Below are 19,175 nucleotides of genomic sequence, written 5' to 3'. Positions count from 1 at the left end.
ATGACAGAAAATTGTCTTGGCAGGTCCACGTCTTCGTATAGCCCCCATATAACGGAACCTCCCCATACTCGGTATTTTTATGATTTTTGCGACATTATTCACCGGAAATGACAAAAAAATTCGTATGCAGGTTCCTCCTGATATTCGATATTTTAATGATGCCTCCCTTTGTGGGGGAGGCACCAGAAGGGATGGTCGGATCTCTACCATTTTTTTATAACATATCTTGTGTTTATGGAAATATTGAGATGTGCCGATGTATGAATGGAATCGGATGTTAATTTCGCGTCTTATGAGCTTTATGGATATTCAAAATTTTGACCCTTTGTGGGGAAGGTACCAGAAGGAGTGGATCAATATATCCCATCTTCATAGCACACCTTGTGTTAGTAGAAATAACGGGATGTGTGAAATATGAAGAGCACCGGACGCTTATTTCGGATTTTATGATCGTTTTCGTTATTCCAAACTTTCACCCTTTACGGGGGAGGCACCAGAAGGAATGGTCTGATCTCTACCATATTTATAACACATCTTGTGTTGATGGAAATATTGAGATTTGCCGATGTCTGAATGGAATCGGATGTTAATTTCGGGTTTTATGATATATATTCCATCTTCACACCAGGCCTTGGGTTAATAAAAATATTGCGATGTAAGGAATATGAAGAGAACCGTATGCTTATTTCGGATTTTATGATCGTTTTGGTTATTTAAAATGTTGACCCTTAGTGGTGGAGGTACCAGAAGAAATTGTCGGATTCCTGCCAACTTTTTAACAGTTCTTTGGTAGATGGAAATATTGAGATGTGCCGATGTCTGAATGGAATCGGATGTTTATTTCGTGTTTTATGGGCTTCCTGGATATTCACAATTTTGAACCTTTGTGGGTGATGTACCAAAATGAGTGGACCGATATATTCCATCTTTACAGACCTTGGGTTAATAAAAATATTGTGATGTGTGTAATTTGAAGAGAGTCGGACACTTACATCACATTTTATAAGAGTTATAATTATTCAAAAATTTGACCCTTTTTTGGGGAGGTACTTCATGGAGTGGGCCGATATTGTCCATTTTCGCTCCTGACCTAGCACTGACGCAAATATTAGGATTTGCAAAGTTGCAGCAAAATCAGGTTATCCTTTCTCTTTCTGTGCAGTAAATTATTTTTTTGAAAATGTTGACATTTTGTGGGGGAGTTACCAGAAGGAGTGGACCGATATTGCCCATCTCCGAACTCAATCTAAGTTTGACAAAAATATTACAATGTACCAAGTTTGGATCAAATCGGTTACTCCCTTCGAAAGTTATCATGCGCACGGACGGCCATCGCTAGATCGACTCGAAATGTCCTGAAGCGGATTTGGTCCAAAGAGACCCCGTTATTTCGATGAGGCAACTTTTGGCCGTATCAAATGATATATACCCTCTGTAGCCATATGGCTGAAGGTATAAAAATAGAACCTCTTAGGAGGCCTCTTTGTAGGTTGGCCCCTAAATCCCACCTCCCCTCGTGTTCGCCTCTGTAACAATGACGTTTCTATTTGTGTGCTGTATTTGCGTGCTGTATTTGCGTGCTTTGAACATTGTTGTCTAATATTGGATAGCATCAATTTAGAATATTTCTCCCGCCCCCTCGTATCACCACCCTCTTCCCTCATCACATCACACCCCCCCCCCACCTTGTTCACATCAGCACATCATTATTTTGAATGCCATGACTTCAATGTCTGTCTGTCTATCTGTTTGTCTATCAGATATTTTTTGTTTTTAAATCAAAACGCCTCTTCTCTCTCTCTCTCTCTTTCGATTTGAGATTTTTTCAATTATCTAAAAATACGCCAAAAATTATTAAAATTCACAAGGTTTTAGTTGTTGTTGTAAGTGTTGTTTTTATGAATAAAATAACTATATATTTTATTCACGTGTGTTTGTCCAATCTCTCTGTATGTATATAATCTCATAATCAGGGCATTTGTATATTGTCTGGCAGATTTGTAGAGGGGAATCCCATGCGTGAATTTAGAATAAGATTAATGAAGTATGTGGTTGAAGAGTTCAATGGGGGATTTTTAAAAAGGACTTTTATTTGAAGACCAATTTTTTTTTCTGAAGCTAAAAATTGAATTCTACAAACATATGGAAACAACTATAGCTTAGTAAAAACTTTCGGATTTTTTTTTAAATTTTTTTTATTGTTACCCTGATTCGGGGAAAGTATTTTTTTTTCTTTGGGGACGGACCAGATGGTCTATAAAGACCAAATAGAGATCTGCTATTAAGTGCCCCTATAGACCAGGTGGTCGATAAGGACCGCCTATGGACCAGCTAGTCTATAAAGACTGTCTATAGATCTGATATCCCATAATGATCGCTTATAGACCAGCTGGCCTGTAAAGACCGCCCATAGACAAGCTGGCCTAAAAGAAGCTCCCATAGGCCAGCTGGCCTATAAGAAGCGTTCATAGACCAGCTGGTCTATAAAGATCGCCTATAGACCAGCTGGCCTATAAAGACCGCCTAGAGACCAGCTGGCCTACAAAGACCCCCTATAGACCAGCCGATCTTTAAAGACCGCCTATAGACAGGCTGGCCTACGAAGGCCGCCTATAGACCAGCTGGACTACAAAGACCTCCTATAGACCAGCTGGACTACAAAGATCTCCTATAGACCAGCTGGCCTATAAAGACCTCCTATAGACCAGCTGGCCTATAAAGACCGCCTACAGACCAGCTGGCCTATAAATGCCGCCTAGAGACCAGCTGGCCTATAAAGACCGCCTACAGACCAGCTGGCCTATGAAGACCGCTTATAGAACGGCTGGCCTATAAAAACAGCCCATAGACCAGCTGGCCTATAAAGACCGCTTACAGACCAGCTGGCTTATAAGAAGCGCCCATAGACAAGACCGCCTGTAAGCCAGCCGGTATATAAAAACTGTCTATAGACCAGCTAGCCTACGAAGACCGTCTAAGGACCAACTAACCTATAAACACCGATTATAGACCAACTGGCCTACTACAACCTAGGACAGAAGATTGTCTGTGCAGACGGTACCTCCCGATAGTCGGTATTTTCATAATTTCAGCAACATTATTCACCGGAGTCGTGGCCTATAAAGACCGCCCATAGACCAGCTGATCTATAAAGACCGCGTGTAAGCCAGCCGGTATATTAAGACAAGCTATAGACCAGCTGGCCTACGAAGACCCCCTATAGAACAGTTGGCCTACAAAGACCCTCTATAGACCAGCTGGCCTACAAAGACCCCCTATAGACCAGCTTGCTTATAAAGACCGCCTACAGACCAACTGGTCTACCTCCGGCTGGTCTATAAAGACCACCTCCGGCTGGTCTATAAAGACTACCTCCGACTGGTCTATAAAGACTACCTCCGACTGGTATATAAACACCACCTCCGGCTGGTCTATAAAGACCACCTCCGGCTGATCTATAAAGACCACTTCAGGCTGGTCTATAAAGACCTAACAACCCTCAATCTAGCCAAAAATGTCTTTCAAGCCCAAAAATATCAAAAAAACCTCCCACAAAATTGTCTTATGGGTTTTTCTAATTTTTTCTGTGTCGGTTCGGAGTTCCTTCTGAATACTTTACCCCTATATAAGTTGACGATATCGTATAGCCCCCATACAACGGTACCCCCTGATATTCGGTATTTTGATGGCTCTACTGACATTACTCACCGGAGTTGTTTAAAATTTCGCATTTGAAGTACCTAACAGGTACTACCGCCTGTGATAGAAAATTGTCTATGTCTATAGCCCTCATATAACGGCACTTTCGGCATTTAGATGATTTTAGCGACATTATTCGCCGAAAGTGCTTCAAATTTGGTATTTTAAATTCGTAATGGATACTATAGCCTATGACAGAAAATTGTCTGTACAAGTCCACGTCTTCGCATAGCCCCCACATATCAGTACCTCCCTATATTCGGTATTTTGACGATTTTAGGTACAAAATTCACCGAAATTGTTTGCGATTTCGCATTTGAAGTTCCCAATAGGTACTACAGCCTTGGACAGAATATTGTCTATGCAGGTCCAGGTCCTCGTATAGCCCCCATAGAATGGTACCTCTCTATATTCGGTATTTTGATGATTTTAGCTACATCATTCACCGGATTTTTTTAAGTTTCGTATTTGAATATTGTAATGGCCGATGACCAGAGTTGTCTATGCAGGTGCACGTTTTCGTATAGACCCCAATATAACGGCTATATTCGGTATTTTTAAGATTTTAACAGAAATTTTAAGGGATTTTACTTCTTTTCTTTTTGAAAAATTTCCAAGTTCGATCCAAATGCTGGAGGGTATTCAAAGTTTGTCCCGGTCGAACATACTGCTTTTTTACTTGTTATTTTTTTCTCAAGGATCTTTAAACTTAAACTTTTGCAGAAGGACCTTTTTTTCAAGGATCTTTAAAGCTAAATTTTGATCTTTAAAGCTGAACACAAACAAAAGATCGGATTTAATTTTTTTTAATTCCCTAAAGAATCAAGAGGAGTGTTATTTAAGGATCTGATAGTCCTTGAGAAAAAAAATCTTAAAGAGACGTTCCAATTGATAGACAATTTTTTTTAGTTATTTCATTGAAGAACTTTCCATTTAATCCCCCTCCTAATTTATTGAAATTCCATTTGAATATTTCTAAGTCCAAAAATAAATGCAAAAAATACGTCTTTTTTATTGACAAAATATCCTTAATGAGCAAAGAAATTATCCTGCAAAAAAATAAATCACTCATGCATAAGAAAAAACCTATTGACATCGAAGGAGGGGGAAGAGCTTCCTTGTGTTAATAGAATTCCTTTGAAGGTCTTAAATTCAATTGTGCGTTGTGATGAACACAATAGAGAGAGTGAGAGGAAGGAGATGGCAAAAGAAGCTTGTAAAATACATCATTAAATATATTTTTTCCCTCAAAGCGTAGAATTTTTCTTTTAATAAAAAACAACAATGAAAGCTTTATAGAATTTCCAACAGATTCTAAAAAAATAATTGGTTGAAAATTCTACGGAGCTTTCATTGTTGTCTTTTGTTAATAGAAAAAAATGCGTTTTTTATTATTAAAAATAAAAACGTCACCCACATCCTTGCATCTCTCTTCTGAGTAGTTTTGCAATTGGCTCCTTTGTAAATTGCATTTCTGAGAATTATTTTTTTGTTTAAGGATTTGTTTATGCCTTCATATCCTGTTCACAACACAAAAAGGTCTCTTCGTTCGGATGAGAAGTGTCATTCATATTTTAATCGAAACCGAGAACAAAAATCCACTCGGTGCGGATTAAAAATCTCTTTCCTGTCAACATTTGTTTAAGAAGTAGTTTATTTTTTTGTTGTTCTCCAGTATAAGGATTAAAAAATCTACTCCTCTTTCATTTCATGACATAAATATTTGTAAATCTTGTACTCACCATTACCGAAGAATTATCCTTCATCATATCCTTGTTGAAGGTCGGTGGCCCATTGGCAATTAAATGTGGTTCCTGTATGGGTTTCATGGGTGGCGGTAATTCCAAGCCAACCTCTTCCTCGGCCTCAAAGTCCTGCTGTGATGTGTTGAGTTGTGATGCATTTGCCTGGGCCAGCAATTGTGATGTGTTGTTGGATGAGTCCTCCATTTGTTTGGCTGGCAACTGGAAGAGAAAAAAGATAGATTGTGAGTATTTTGATTAAAAATCTTGTTAGAATAAATTGGTTATTAAATATATTTAAAAAAAGTAACCTCCAAAGCCCATTTGCGTTGATTGAGAATCCTTAAGAATTTTTAAAGACCTGAGAGACGTGGAGAGCCCAAAATTGTCCATTCGGGATCTCCACTGGTATTTATACCTGGAGGTATTCATAAAAGTATTTAAAGGACTCAAAAATACTTTAAAGAACCCCCAAAGCCTTCAAGAATACCTTGAAGCCATGAAAAGATATTAAAGCACTCTTTAAGGCCTTAGGGTCCGAAAGATCCTTCGAGGTCCTAAACAACATCAAAGGGTTTTAAAACTTTTAAAACGACGAACCAATTTTTCCCAAAACCATCTTTTAGACGACTACAAATCATCAGAAGACTCTTGAGATCTTTGGAGAACTTTAAGGATCCTTAGAGGTCTTAGGATCATCCTAAGAGATGTAGAAAAACGTCAATGAGCTGAGAAGGTTATCCACTAAAGGACTGTAGAAAGTCACACAAATTTTTAGAATTTGCCAAGGGTCTTAAGAAGATCAAATATTGATCATGTAATACTAGGTACTTTAGGTCTTTAGAAGCCCACATATATATTTAGAATCCCTAAAAAATATTGTCTACAAAGCCTTTATATTTGTCTAGAAATGCCTGTAAATACTGTCAAAGGATCTTAGAATCCTAAGGTCTTTAAGATCCAAGTTTCTTAGAATGTTCTGAAAGACATGGTTTAATGTCTTACAAGCCTTATTTTTTTTTCCAAGGCAAAATAAGCCCAAAGTATGTTTAAATTTTTGACGACTTACAAACCCTTGAAATTTGTCTTGAAGAACCTGTAAATCAAAGGATCTTAGAAGCCTAAAATGTTTTATAGGAACTTCAAGGTCTTTAAGATCCAAGTTTCTTCGAAAGTTCCGAAAGACATGGTTTAATGTCTTACAAGTCTTATTTTTCCAAGGCATATCAAGCCCTAAAGATTTTCAAACCCTTGAAATGTGTCTAGAAGGATCTTAGAAGCCTAAAATGTTTTATAGGAACTTCGAGGTCTTTGTGGCCCAAGTGTCTTGGAAAGTTCCGAAAGACATGGTTTAATGTCTTACAAGCCTTACTTTTTTCCAAGGCATACCAGCCCCAAAAATCTTGAAATTTTCGACGACTTAAAAACCCTTGAAATTTGTCTAGAATGGCCTGCATATACTCTCAAAGGATCTTAGAAGAATAAAATGTTTTGTAGGAACTTCAAGGTCTTTAAGATCCACGTTTCTTAAAAGGGAAAGACTTGGCTTAATGTCTTACAAGCCTTTATTTTTTAAAATCCTGCCAAGCCCCAAAGTTCTTTAAATTATTAAGAATCTACAAATCCTTAAATTTTATTCCCCGTTTAATTTTTAAACTTCCTCCTAGCCCAAAAAAAATTTACAATGCCTTCCAAGCCCTAAATGTCTTTCAAGCCTTTAAAGTACTTCAAAGCGCTTGTATTTTTTCTGAAATCTTTAATTCATTCTGCTGACTTCTTAAATTTGTGCAAGATCTTAAAGTTCATCTTAGCCCTAGATCTTCAGGTCATCCAAGCCTTTGAGTTCTTTCAAGCCCTAAAGGTTTTCATTTCATGTCTAATAAGCCATAAATTCTTTTCTTTTCTTAAGTTTATGCCAAGTCTTAAAGTTCTTCTTAGCCCTAAAAATATATTCAAGTTCTTCAGCCAAGTTCTAAGGGGTATTCAAGCACTAAATGCCATTCAAGCCCTAAATGTCTTCACAAGCTTTAAAAGTACTTCAAGGAGTCTTCATTCTTTCTGATTTCTTAAATTTGTGCAAGATCTTAAAGCTCATCTTAGCCCTAAAAGAATTTTCAAGGTCTTCAGGTCCTCCAAGCCTTAAAAATCTTCCAAAGTCTTTGATATTTTTCAAGCCCTAAAGGTCTTCATTTTATATCTAATAAGCCATAAATTCTGCTGTCTTCTCAAGTTTATGCAAAGGCTTGAAGTTCATCTTAGCCCTAAAAATATTTTCAAGATCTTCAGCTCATCCAAGTTCTATGGGGTTTTTCAAATGTCATTCAATCCCTAAATGTCTTCCAAGCTGTAAAAGTATTTCAAGGTGCTTGGATTCTTTCTGACTTCTTAAATTTGTGCAAGATTTTAAAGTTCATCTTAGCCTTAAAGGAATTTTCAAGGTCTTCGGATGATCCAAGTCAGAAAAGTCTTCCAATGCCTTTCAAGCCCTAAAGGTCTTCATTTTATGTCTAATAAGCCATAAATTCTGCTGTCTTCTCAAGTTTATGCAAAGGCTTGGAGTTCATCTTAGCCCTAAAAATATTTTCAAGATATTCAGCCCATCCAAGTTCTATGGGAGCTTCCAAGCACTAAATGCTCTGCAAGCATTAAAAACATTTCAAGGCATTTTACATTCTTTCAAGCCCTAGAAGTCATACAAGCCCGTAGCCCTACCCAGCTTTAAATATATTCACATAAACATTCAAAGGGTCTAGTAAAATCAAAAATATGTTCTCCCCTTAATTCCTTCATTCATCATTCAAGATCTTAAAGTTAATCTTAGCCTAAAATGTCTGCCAAACCCTAGATGTCTTTCAAGCCTTTGAAGTCTTAGAAGTTCTAAATTCTACTGTCTTATTAGGTTGAGGTCTTTTACGAGAACTTCATTTGACAAAACATGAAATGTCCTACAAGGCCCCATAAAGCCATAAATGTCTTTCAAGCCGGAAAATCACATAAAAATCTCCCCAAAAAAGGTCCTGCAAGGTAATGGTTTAATCAAAAAGTGCTTCCAATCTCTTTGCATTCTCTCAAGCCATTTAAGTCTTACAAGCCTTACAAGTCTTCAAATCATTTAATGTCTAACAAGCCATAAATACCATCTTTGCCCATGTCTTTCTGGGGTAATTCTAAAGAGTAGTTCTTTTCTTCTGGCGTATTACGAAATGCTTTCTTTTTGAAGTCTGGATTTTATGCAATACTAACAAGCCCTCAATGCATCTCAAGCCTTCAAGTCGATTAGGTTTAAAGGCGACCCAAGCCCTGAAAAATTTTAAAAATAATGTCGAGTATTACTTGTCTTCCGAATCCCATGATTATTTCAATTGAATTCCAAAGTGTCTCGATATAAGCCCTCAAAAATTTGGTCTGAAGTCAGAAATTTTCTAACAAGCCTTAATCAAGCCATAAATGTCTTCTAAGCCTAAAAATATCAAAAAAAAAAAAATCTCCCACAAAATTGCCCTCCAAGGAAGTGGTTGAGGACATTAATTACTAATTTTCTTCTAACCTTCAAGATCCTTTCAATTGAATACCAACAAATAAAGAGGTTAGCCCTCAAACATTTAGTCTAAAGTCATAAAATGTCCAACAAGCTCTAATGAAGCCATACATGCCGTTCATACCTAAAAATAATAAAATCTCCCACAAAATCGTCTTACAATGAAATGGTTAATAAGAAACTAGAGTTCTTAATATTGCAGACCTAAATTTTCTTTTAGGAGTACAAGGTTTTGAAAAAAAAATTCTTCGTCGTGTTCTTATTTCCCCACAAAATTTTTTGAAGTCTTCCTGAGGAATATCCAATTTGGTCTTCTTTTGAAATACCTTAAATATCTCTCTGCAGAACAAATAACATTTCTTTTTGTAAAATATTAATCTGATTTTCTTTTGGAAGGCCTGGTAAAGGTCAGGTTTTTATAGATAGGAGAAGTTTTTAATAAAGTTCTCCTAGAACGCTCTACACTGATGTTTTTTATTTTCACATTTTTCTTAACCACAACTTACCTTGAAGTTCTTCTCCGACGATTTTTTAACCAAGAGTTTTTCGGGTGTTTTCTCAACCTTATTCTGTGGACCTTTGCGACCGATTTGTGGCAACCATTTACGCCTGAAAGGAGAGACAAGAATTTTTTATTTACTAATTATTGTTCAATATTTTTCAAAAATATAAAAAAAGAAAAATATTCCTAAAAATTATTAAAATTTTTTTCACCTCCGCCAAAAAATAAGGAGGAAACTAAAATTCCGACACTTTCTCAAGCACTGGCACTTGTTGAACTGTCACCATGAGTTGCAAATAAGTTGCTGGCAGGCATAAACCTCTATTACCATATCGGGCAACAGCCAGCTTGTTGTTGACATTCGTCTTCCGTTTTCTTGCCGAAAAAAAAAAGCCAGACAAATTCAACTCCACCCAACTAAATGTCCTCTCCCCCTCCCTTTACCCCCTCTGCTAACAGCATACATATTTGTCATTAGTATTTAATATGTTTTATGGATAAACTTATAACCCAATGACCAACAGGCAAAACAAAACCGCACCCATACATTGACACATCCTCCTCCACCTCCCAGCTAGCCAGCCAGCCAAAGCCCATTTTACTTCCAGCCAAATGTCTTTGAGGCCAGTCAATCATCCGGCCGACCAGGCAGGCCAGGCAAATTTTCGATGATTTATCGAAGTAAATAATAAAAAAAGCAACAGGATAAACGATTGACAGTTTTGTTTGGCCATTACAACAATGAGGCATGGCATGACATGGAATGCCTGCTGGTCCGCACTAATTCCTCACAAAACTATACTCATATATAACGATCCACAATAAGAATGACAACAACAACAATGACGACAACATGGGATAATAAAATAATAACAATGCCAAGACAAATACCTCCGGCCATTCATTTGTCTATTTTACTTAAACGATGAGGAGCTGGAGGTAGAGGACGACGACGACGATGGCGGCAAATGTAAGGCGACATTGAAACGTTGTCGGCGGTATTATTTTTTTTTTCGCTATTCCCAAATGAGATAATTGACCGAAATTTTCCAGTTGTAGTTATTGTTGTTAATGGCGGTAAATAAATGATGGATATGTGAAGGAGCAGAATATATGTTTGTAAATAAAATTTTAATGCGGGGTGGGTACACCTACAAAAAATTTGCAATGAATATTAGTGGGAAGGACAATGTCAACTGGCAAGCAAGGGCAAAGGTTTTAAAAGGGTCCTTTATATGACCCAAGAGCTTTATGACCCTACATTTGAAGCGATCTGTAAGAATTAAAGGTTTTTAAATCGGTAAGTGACTATCAAGCCAAAAATGTATTTCAAGCCTTTCAAGTCATCCAAGCTCTTTATGTCTTTCGAAACTTCTAAAGACCTGAAGCCTAAAGGGGTTTTGGCTTCAGCAGATCTTTAAGGACTTAGGAGCCCTACCAAGTCCTAATGACTTGGAATGCTTAAATGAATTGAAAGGTGTTAATATTATCCGAGCAAAACATGTCTCCTAAGTTATAAAGCTCGTCAAATCCTGATTCAATATATTTTTTCTTTTGAGTTTTGGGTTCAATGTGTCTTTTAGGACTAACAAGTCTCATCAAGCCTTAAAGACTTGAAATTGTTTAATACTATCTAAGCACTTAGTCGAACAAATGTTTTTTAAACCTATAAATGAATACCATGTCGAAAATGAAATTCAAGCTCTTCAAGTCACCCCAAACCAAAGGGGTTTGAAGCCCTGAGTGTCTTTTGAAACCTCTAAAAACCTAAAGGGTTTTAAAAATTATAAATGGCTGCCAAGTCAAAAATCTAAAGTCTTTTCAAGTCCTAAGTGTCTTTTAAATCGTCTAAATCCTCCAAGTAATCCAAGCTATAAAGCCCTAAGCCCTTTTAAGCCCTAAGTGCTTTTCAAAACCTCTAAACCGTAAAGGCATTTAAAACCTATAAATGACTGTCAAGCCTAAAATGTCATTCAAGCCCTTCAAGCTCTGAAGTTTTTTTTCAAGCCCTACATGTCTTTCTAAACCTCGAAAGTCTTAAAACTCTTTAAAACAAAGATGTCTTTTAAGTCAAAAAGGTAATCAAGGTTCACCAAATCTTTTAGGACTTTAAAGTCCAACCAAGCCTTTATGACTTGGCATACCTTAATGTTGTCCAAGCACAAAATGTCTTCCAAATTTTGATGATTTACAAATCCTTTTAAAATATGTTTTTTTTTGCACATTAAGGCGTCAACATATTAAATCAATAATTCCGCTAAAAGATAAAATCAAGTTCTTTGGATTACAAAGTTGGAGCAAACGCAAGTCTTAAACATCGAATGCGTCATAATGTTCTTCACACCCCATAATGTTCCACAAGCCCTAAAAAGTCATTCAAGTTCCAAATGTCTTGCAAGCCCCAGGAGTCTGTCAATTCCGTAATTAATTTTAAGCTTTAAAGGAGATCAAATAATCCAAATCTTCTGTTGAGCAATATATAGGCTGAGATGAAAAAACTGCAACCAACTTCAGACTGCTGTAATTTCCAAGTCACTCGTCCGACAGCTGTTAAAATTATTCCGGTGATAGCTCATTATATTGTTTACAAGCATACGAAAGCATTTTGGTAAGAATTTCTCAAAAAAAAGTTATTCGTGATGGAATTCAAGCGTGATAGTGTGATTTCTTTATATTTGGCTGGAAAACCACAAGTGGCTAACGTTAGAGCTCTCCAGCATTTAAATGTGAATAAATCTTTTGTGTCTCGTACCATCGCTCGTTACCGTGATACTGGTAGCAGGTAGCGTAGCCGGATGTCAAGGAAATGGGCGGAAGAAAACAGCAACATCAGCAGAAATGGTTTGAAAAGTAAAGAAGCGACTTAATCGAAACCCGCGTCGCAGTGGCCGAAAAATGGCTCGTGACCTGAACATTCGGCAAATATTGAAAAGTGAGCTTGGGGTAAAGCCATTGAAATTCTAAAATGTGCAACAACTTACACCGCAACAGAAAGAAAATAGACTCAAAAGAGCTAAAGAGTTGCTTCGCTTGGCCGAAAGTAGTGAACTACCAAATTTGGTTTTCTCCGCTGAGAAAACATTCGTTGTCCAGAAGTTTGTAAACAAATAAACGAACAAATGATCGTGTTTACTTGCCAAACAGGTCAGCTGAAAATGTGCACCTTTGGTTGGTCACCAGAACTCAAGCGCCGGCCATGGTGATGGTGTGGGCCGCCATAACAGCCCATGGTCGCTCTCCACTCGTATTAATCGACTGTGACACCAGAATAAATGCCGAATATTATCCCGAAAATATTCTGAAAGGTGTATTAAAGCCTTGGGCTTGCAAAAATTTTGGCCGCAGACCTTGGACATTCCTACAGGACTCGGCACCATCGCACTCAGCACGCGCCGCCACCCAAGAATGGTTACAAAATGAGGTTCCTCGCTTCATTTCAATTTCACAATGGCCACCAAAATCTCCGGATACCAATCCGTTGGACTATTGTATCTGGATTATTTTGGAAAGCAAGGTTGGCATTAAAAAAATACCAAAGTGTCGATGACCTCAAGCAAGCGCTTTGCCGGGAATGGGCCAAAATAGTGCAGAGCAACATTCGGGCAGCGTGTGACGGTTTCATTGGCCATAATTCGTGTCAAAACTGACCAATTCGAACAAATGTAAACATATTCTAAAATTTGATGCTATTTCCGACATTTTGTGTTTTGATTCAATTAAATCTAAAAATTATGGCGTTTGACTTTGTTGCAGTATTTTTTATCTCACCTTGGGAGCAATAGCTATATCTGAACCGATTTCGAAAAAATGTGAAATACTTGTTTCTAGACTCAATATGGTCTTAAGTGCCAAATTACATCCCATTTAGGATAACACTACACGTTTGGAGCACAATAATAGACAAATCGGACGAAGATATATATTGGAGCTGCATCCAAATCTGGACCGATCTCGATAACATTTAGCAAAGGTATTTCTGAGCTTTATTTGATTTATATCCCCAAATATCGTTGTTACAGAGTGCATATTATGGCTACGGAGAACAAAAATAACAAATCGGATGAACAATATACATGGGCGTTATAGCTATATCTGAACCGTTTCCGATCAAATTTAGCACACTTATTTTCAAGGCAAATATAGTCGTATGTGCAAAATTCCATACTATTTGGGCCGATATTACACGTTTGGTGAAAACAAAGGCAAATCGGACGTAGATATATATGGGAGCTATATCTAAATTTTGACCGATTATCTCCAATTTCAATAGGGTTCGTCGTTGGACCAAAGAAATGATTTTTGTACAATTTCATTTGGATCGGGCAATAAATGCGACCAGTACTTTGTTTACAAAAATACATGGACAGTCAGACAGATGAACGGACGGACGGACATTCATAAATCGACTCAGACCGTGATTCTCTGTAGTTCATCAAAAGGAACTATGGGTATATCTTGTTTCCTTTTGATGTTACAAACAAAGACATAGTAGTAGTGTAGGGTATAAAAAGACCTTCAAATGCCTCCAATGGCCAAAATAAGATCCTCAAGTGCATTTCATGGTCAAAAGAAGATCTGGAAACGTTTTCGATGGGCAACAGAAGACCTTCAAAGGTATTCGATGGTCTATTGAAGGCTTTGAAAAGCCATCCATAGCCAATATATGACCTTCAAAAATCATAAATGGTCAATGGAAGTCTACAAGGGTCAATACAGGCCAAAATAAGATCTCTTCTCTTCGCCGGTCAATAAAAAACTTTTAAAGGATTTCGTTTGACAAAAAATGCCTTAAATGATTTGTTTTATAGAAGACCGGAAGACCAAAACTTCCCTCGAAAACCTAAGCCCAAAAATTTCGGCACGTGTATTAGCCTTGTTGACAACAACAACTAGTTCTCGTGTAAACATAATACTCAATAGCCTTGTGAGTGTGTGGATATGCGATACTTCATCGTGTTTACTTTAAGACACACATCGGACGTCAGCCCATTCACTACGACAAGGAGGACATTAAATGATTTTGAATATTTTAGCTGTTGTTTTCTTGGTTTCAAGAGGACACAATAACGACATAACAACGAAACGAGACGAAACGAAAAAATCGAAACCACGACGAAATAGGAAAAACTTGCCAGCAGGGTTGCCAAATTTCAGGATATGAAGGATCGGGATTTGAAGGAAAATTGGTACGAAAATATCGACCACCCTCCATAATCCTATAAATTCTGCAGAGAAACCACATATGAAGGGAGGCGTGTATTGATAGGCTCCACGGCGAAACAGAAAAAACTTGCCGTCAGGGTTGCCATTTTTCAGGATATGAAGGATCTAATAAAAATTGGTACCAAAATATCGACCACCCTCCATAATCCTAAAAATTCTGCAAGGGAAGGGAGGGGAGATGAAGGGAGGCATGTATGTGTATTGATGGGCTCCACGGCGAAACAGAAAAAAACTTGCCGTCAGGGTTGCCATCTTTCGGGATATGAAGGATTTTTAAAAAAATCTGGTACCAAAATATCAACCACCCTCCTTAAATCCTATAATTCTGCAGGAGAAGCACATAGGAGAAGGAAAGTATGTGTGTATATTTGGGGGGCTTCACTGTTGGGCCAGGCATAATCATTAAAGACACGTATCGGACAGAATGGGTGGCAAGGCTGACTGCCTTCAGTCCATCCACCAGGTCAACGACGACATTAAATGATTTTGAAAATTCAAGAGGACACAATAACGACATAACAACGAAACGAAAAAAATCGAAACCACGACGAAACAGGAAAAATTTGCCAGCAGGGTTGCCAACTTTTGGGATATGAAGGATCAATAAAAAAATTGGTAAGAAAATATCGACCATTCTCCTTAATCCTAAAAATTCTGCAGGGGAAACACATATGAAGGGAGGCGGCACGTATGTGTATTGATGGGCTCCACGGCGGATTTTTTTTTTAAAAAAGCTGGTACCAAAATATCGACCACCCTCCTTAATCCTTAAAATTCTGCAGGGGAAACACATATAAAGGGAGGCATGTATGTGTATTGATGGGATCCACGGAGAAACAGAAAAAACTTGCCCTCGGGGTTGCCATCTTTCAGGATATGAAGGATTTATAAAAAAAATTGGTACCGCAATATCGACCATCCTCCTTAAATCTTAAAATTCTGCAGGGGAAGCTTATAGGAGAAGGAAAGTATGTGTGTGGGGGGGCTCCACTGTTGGACCAGGTACAGGCAGGGTGACAAGGAAGGCAGATAGCTCATCTACCACGACATTAAATGATTTTGAAAATTTAAGAGGACCCAATAACGGCATAACAACGAAACGAAAAAATCGAAACTCCGGCGAAACAGAAAAGACTTGCAAAGTTGGAACAGAATGTCTGTCAGGAGGGTTGCCTATATTTTAGGATATGAAGGATATATCAAAAAAATTGGTACCTCCTTAATCCTTAAAATTCTACAAGGGAACACATGTATATGGAGAGGTGGCTCCACTGTTAGGCCAGACATAATCATTAAAGACACACATCGGACAGGCAGGAAGGAAGTTAGCCTATCTTCCACGACATTTAATGACGAAACGAAAAAAATCGAAACCCCGACGAAACAGAAAAAACCCTGCAAAATTGGAACAGAATGCCTGCCAGCAGGGTTGCCATCTTTCAGGATATGAAGGATCTATCAAAAAAATGGTACCAAAATATCGACCATCCTCCCCAAACCTAAAAGTTTAGCAGAGGAAACACATATGAAGGGAGGCATGTATGTGTATTGGGATGAGTTCCACTGTTCGGCCAGGCGTCATCATTACTGAATTTTTTGTTTTGTTTTTGGGCTCCGTCTTGTTTGTTTGCCTTGTCTTGTGTGACAACATCAGCAGCAGCAGCAACGGCCCAAATGGACAAACATACACACCTACATTTCGAAACGAAACTCAAACGAGAGTGTGTCTCTCGCCAAAAGCTTGTTTTGGGCGCTTGGCTTCTTTTATGTGTTGCCGGAGCATTGTTGGGCGCCAATATGTATGTTGTTGTAGATTGTTTGCCCTGGTGTTGCAAAAAAAGAAACCCAAACTGAACACTGGCAAACAAAAGTGAATAAACAAGAAAATATACTCTTGATGAGGTATTCAGGAGGCGGCTAGGCGATGAGAAGGGAGGGAGTCCGACATTTGAATATTTTCCATTGCCATGGAAAAAATTCATAAAAAAGCTGTTTAGCAATGTCAGGTTTGGGGTCTACATTCTTGTTTGTACCAATGTCACCGCTTGGCCATCCCGGTGTCCGTCAGCCAGTGTGTTTTGGATGGATGGCCTGTTTGGCTACATGTGTTACCATTTTGACCGGCCAACACTCAACATGGCTCGGTCGGTCGCAACCCACATTTTCGGTTCATTAGTTGACAGGCATGTCTGTCTCAAGCACCGAACAAATAGACCCAAAGTTTATATTTCATCACACTTAACACCATGTGTCGTCAGGCCGGAGAGGCGGGCAGCCACCCAGCCAACCAACCATTCTTGTCTCCAACACCCATATGATTCGCTCAGACTTCAATGGAAATTAGTCAAAGAAATACGGCAATAAAAAATTATCAAAGAATGGCCATGACAAAAGGAAAATAATCAACAACAACTGCAACAACAATAGCAATTCTAATAATCTTTCGATAACATTGTAGGCCATTTCGAAGTTTGGACACCTAGGGTGTTTTTTATTTGTCTGCGAATTCAATTTATTTTCGAGAAAATAATGCCCCCTACTCTCTTGGCGGATATTTTGGATCTATTAAAGTTTTTTTCTATGCAAATGGATGTTTTGAAGGTTCTCTATATATAAGAGCTTGCAAAGTTCTACTATTCATTTATAGATACTATACCTAATGATACCTTTGATGGATTGGAGCAAAAGAGTTTTGAGGGAAAATTTATTTATGATTTGATTTTTGTATGCTATTTCAAGGCTCCGAAGAACTTAGGATATTAGGATAATGGCTATTGAGACCGTATAGATTGATTTACAAGGCATATGTTATTGAAAGACCTTTAGGGCTTGATATACTTTTAGACATTGAACAACCTGTAGGGGCTGAGAAGCCCCCCAGGGCTTGAAAGACTTTTCTAGCTTGAAACAACTTTATGGCTTGGATGTCATTTAAGGCTTAAAATGCCCTAGGGTTGGGGAGTTTAGGAATAAAAAGGCTCTTAGGCTTTCTAAATAAATATAAAAGACTTTGTTTTAAGATGTACATCCATGATAAGGTTCTCCATAGCTATAAGCCTTAATAAAGGCCTGAAATCGCTCTTCTTTTCACAGAAGGGCTATTCAAAGTATTTTATGTAAAAATGTTATTCTATTAAAAGATTGCCTTTATAGGAGCACCTTATCAGGATTTTTAACCTCAAATATATACATCCAAACCCTAAATGTCTTCATATTCCCAACCTTAAATGTAATTTATCTCATAAAGCTATGCCAAGCTATTCAGTTGTTTCAAGCCAGAAAAGACTTTCAGCCCCAAAATTGATTTCACTTCCTATGAATATTTAATATCAAAAGGTATAGCAGGGTCCTTATCCTTAACCTTAAAATTAATGTATGTCATAAAGTTTTGCCAAGCCTTTCAGTTGTTTCAAGCCAGAAAAGACTTTCAGCCCTGGATTGATTTCACTTCCTATGAATATTTAATATCAAAAGTTATAACAGGATCCCTATCAGGATCTTATACCTGAAAGTTATTGTATTTTATATTTAGAAAGCCTAATAGTCTTCTTATTCCCAATCTTAAGTGGATTTCAAGCCATAAAAATCATTCAAGCCATATAGTTGTTTCAAGCTCAAAAAGTTATTCAAGCTCTGGAGGGCTCTTAGCCTCAACAGGTTGTTCAATATCTAAAAGTACCATAAGCCCTCTAAAGGTCTTTAAATAAACAAAGTCTTAAAAGCCATGAAATTCTTCCAAGCAGTGAAAGTTCCGCCAAATCGTCTGGACATTTCAAGCCTAAATGTCTTCAAAATTCCAGGAGATTTTAAAGCTCCAATTTGCGTCAAATCTTTAGCAAATTAAGTCACTTGAGTCCTTGTAGTTTCAAATGTATTCATGCCATAAATTCAGCACCGAAAAAAGTTTTTCCAATATCTATGGCATAAAAATATTTGAAATTCCAAATGAACGCCAAATGTCTTTCAAGCCATGCAAATATTTTAAAACACGATCCAAAATGATGAGCCATAATTATTTTCCAGTGTTTTAAAACCTAAGGGTATTCAGGCTATGAACCTCTTCTGAATTCCTAAAAAATGGTTTCTTAAGCTTTATAGGTGTTTCAAGCCATAAAAGTAAGTGATCAGCAACGTCAGATGTCTTTCAAGCCATAATCTTATTTTAAGCCCTAAAGGTTTTCCAATATGAGATGAAAAAACTGCAACCAAATTCAGACTGCTGTCATGTCTAAGCCACTCGTCGGACAGCTGTTAAAATTATTCCAGTGACAGCTCATTATATTGTTTACAAGCGTAAAAAAGCATTTTTGTGAGAATTTTCCAGAAAAAAAGTTATTCGTGTTGAAATCGAAACGTGATAGTGTAATTTCTTTATGTTTGGCTGTAGAACCACAAGTGGCTAACGTTAGAGCACTCCAGCATTAAAATGTGAATAAATCTTTTGTGTCTCGTACCTTCGCTCGTTACCGTG

The 19,175-nt window shown here is 37.7% G+C and overlaps 1 protein-coding gene across 5 annotated transcripts in view; it reads right to left on the bottom strand.

Moving 5' to 3' along the window:
- Positions 1-19,175, bottom strand: part of LOC101892109 (kalirin) — a 144,734-nt gene that overhangs the window by 19,860 nt on the left and 105,699 nt on the right. For all 5 annotated transcript variants that reach the window (XM_059119510.1, XM_059119514.1, XM_059119512.1 and 2 more), the window contains 2 exons: positions 9,486-9,588; positions 5,442-5,663 (listed from right to left, as the gene is read on the bottom strand). In XM_059119510.1, coding sequence (XP_058975493.1) covers positions 5,442-5,663; positions 9,486-9,588 — 325 coding nt within the window. The remainder of the gene's footprint in view (positions 1-5,441; positions 5,664-9,485; positions 9,589-19,175) is intronic.

This window comes from Musca domestica, unplaced genomic scaffold, assembly GCF_030504385.1.
Source record: "Musca domestica strain aabys unplaced genomic scaffold, Musca_domestica.polishedcontigs.V.1.1 15, whole genome shotgun sequence".
Taxonomy (NCBI): domain Eukaryota; kingdom Metazoa; phylum Arthropoda; class Insecta; order Diptera; family Muscidae; genus Musca; species Musca domestica.
Note: the sequence above shows the minus strand (reverse complement) of the source record. Positions and strands in the feature narration are given on the sequence as shown.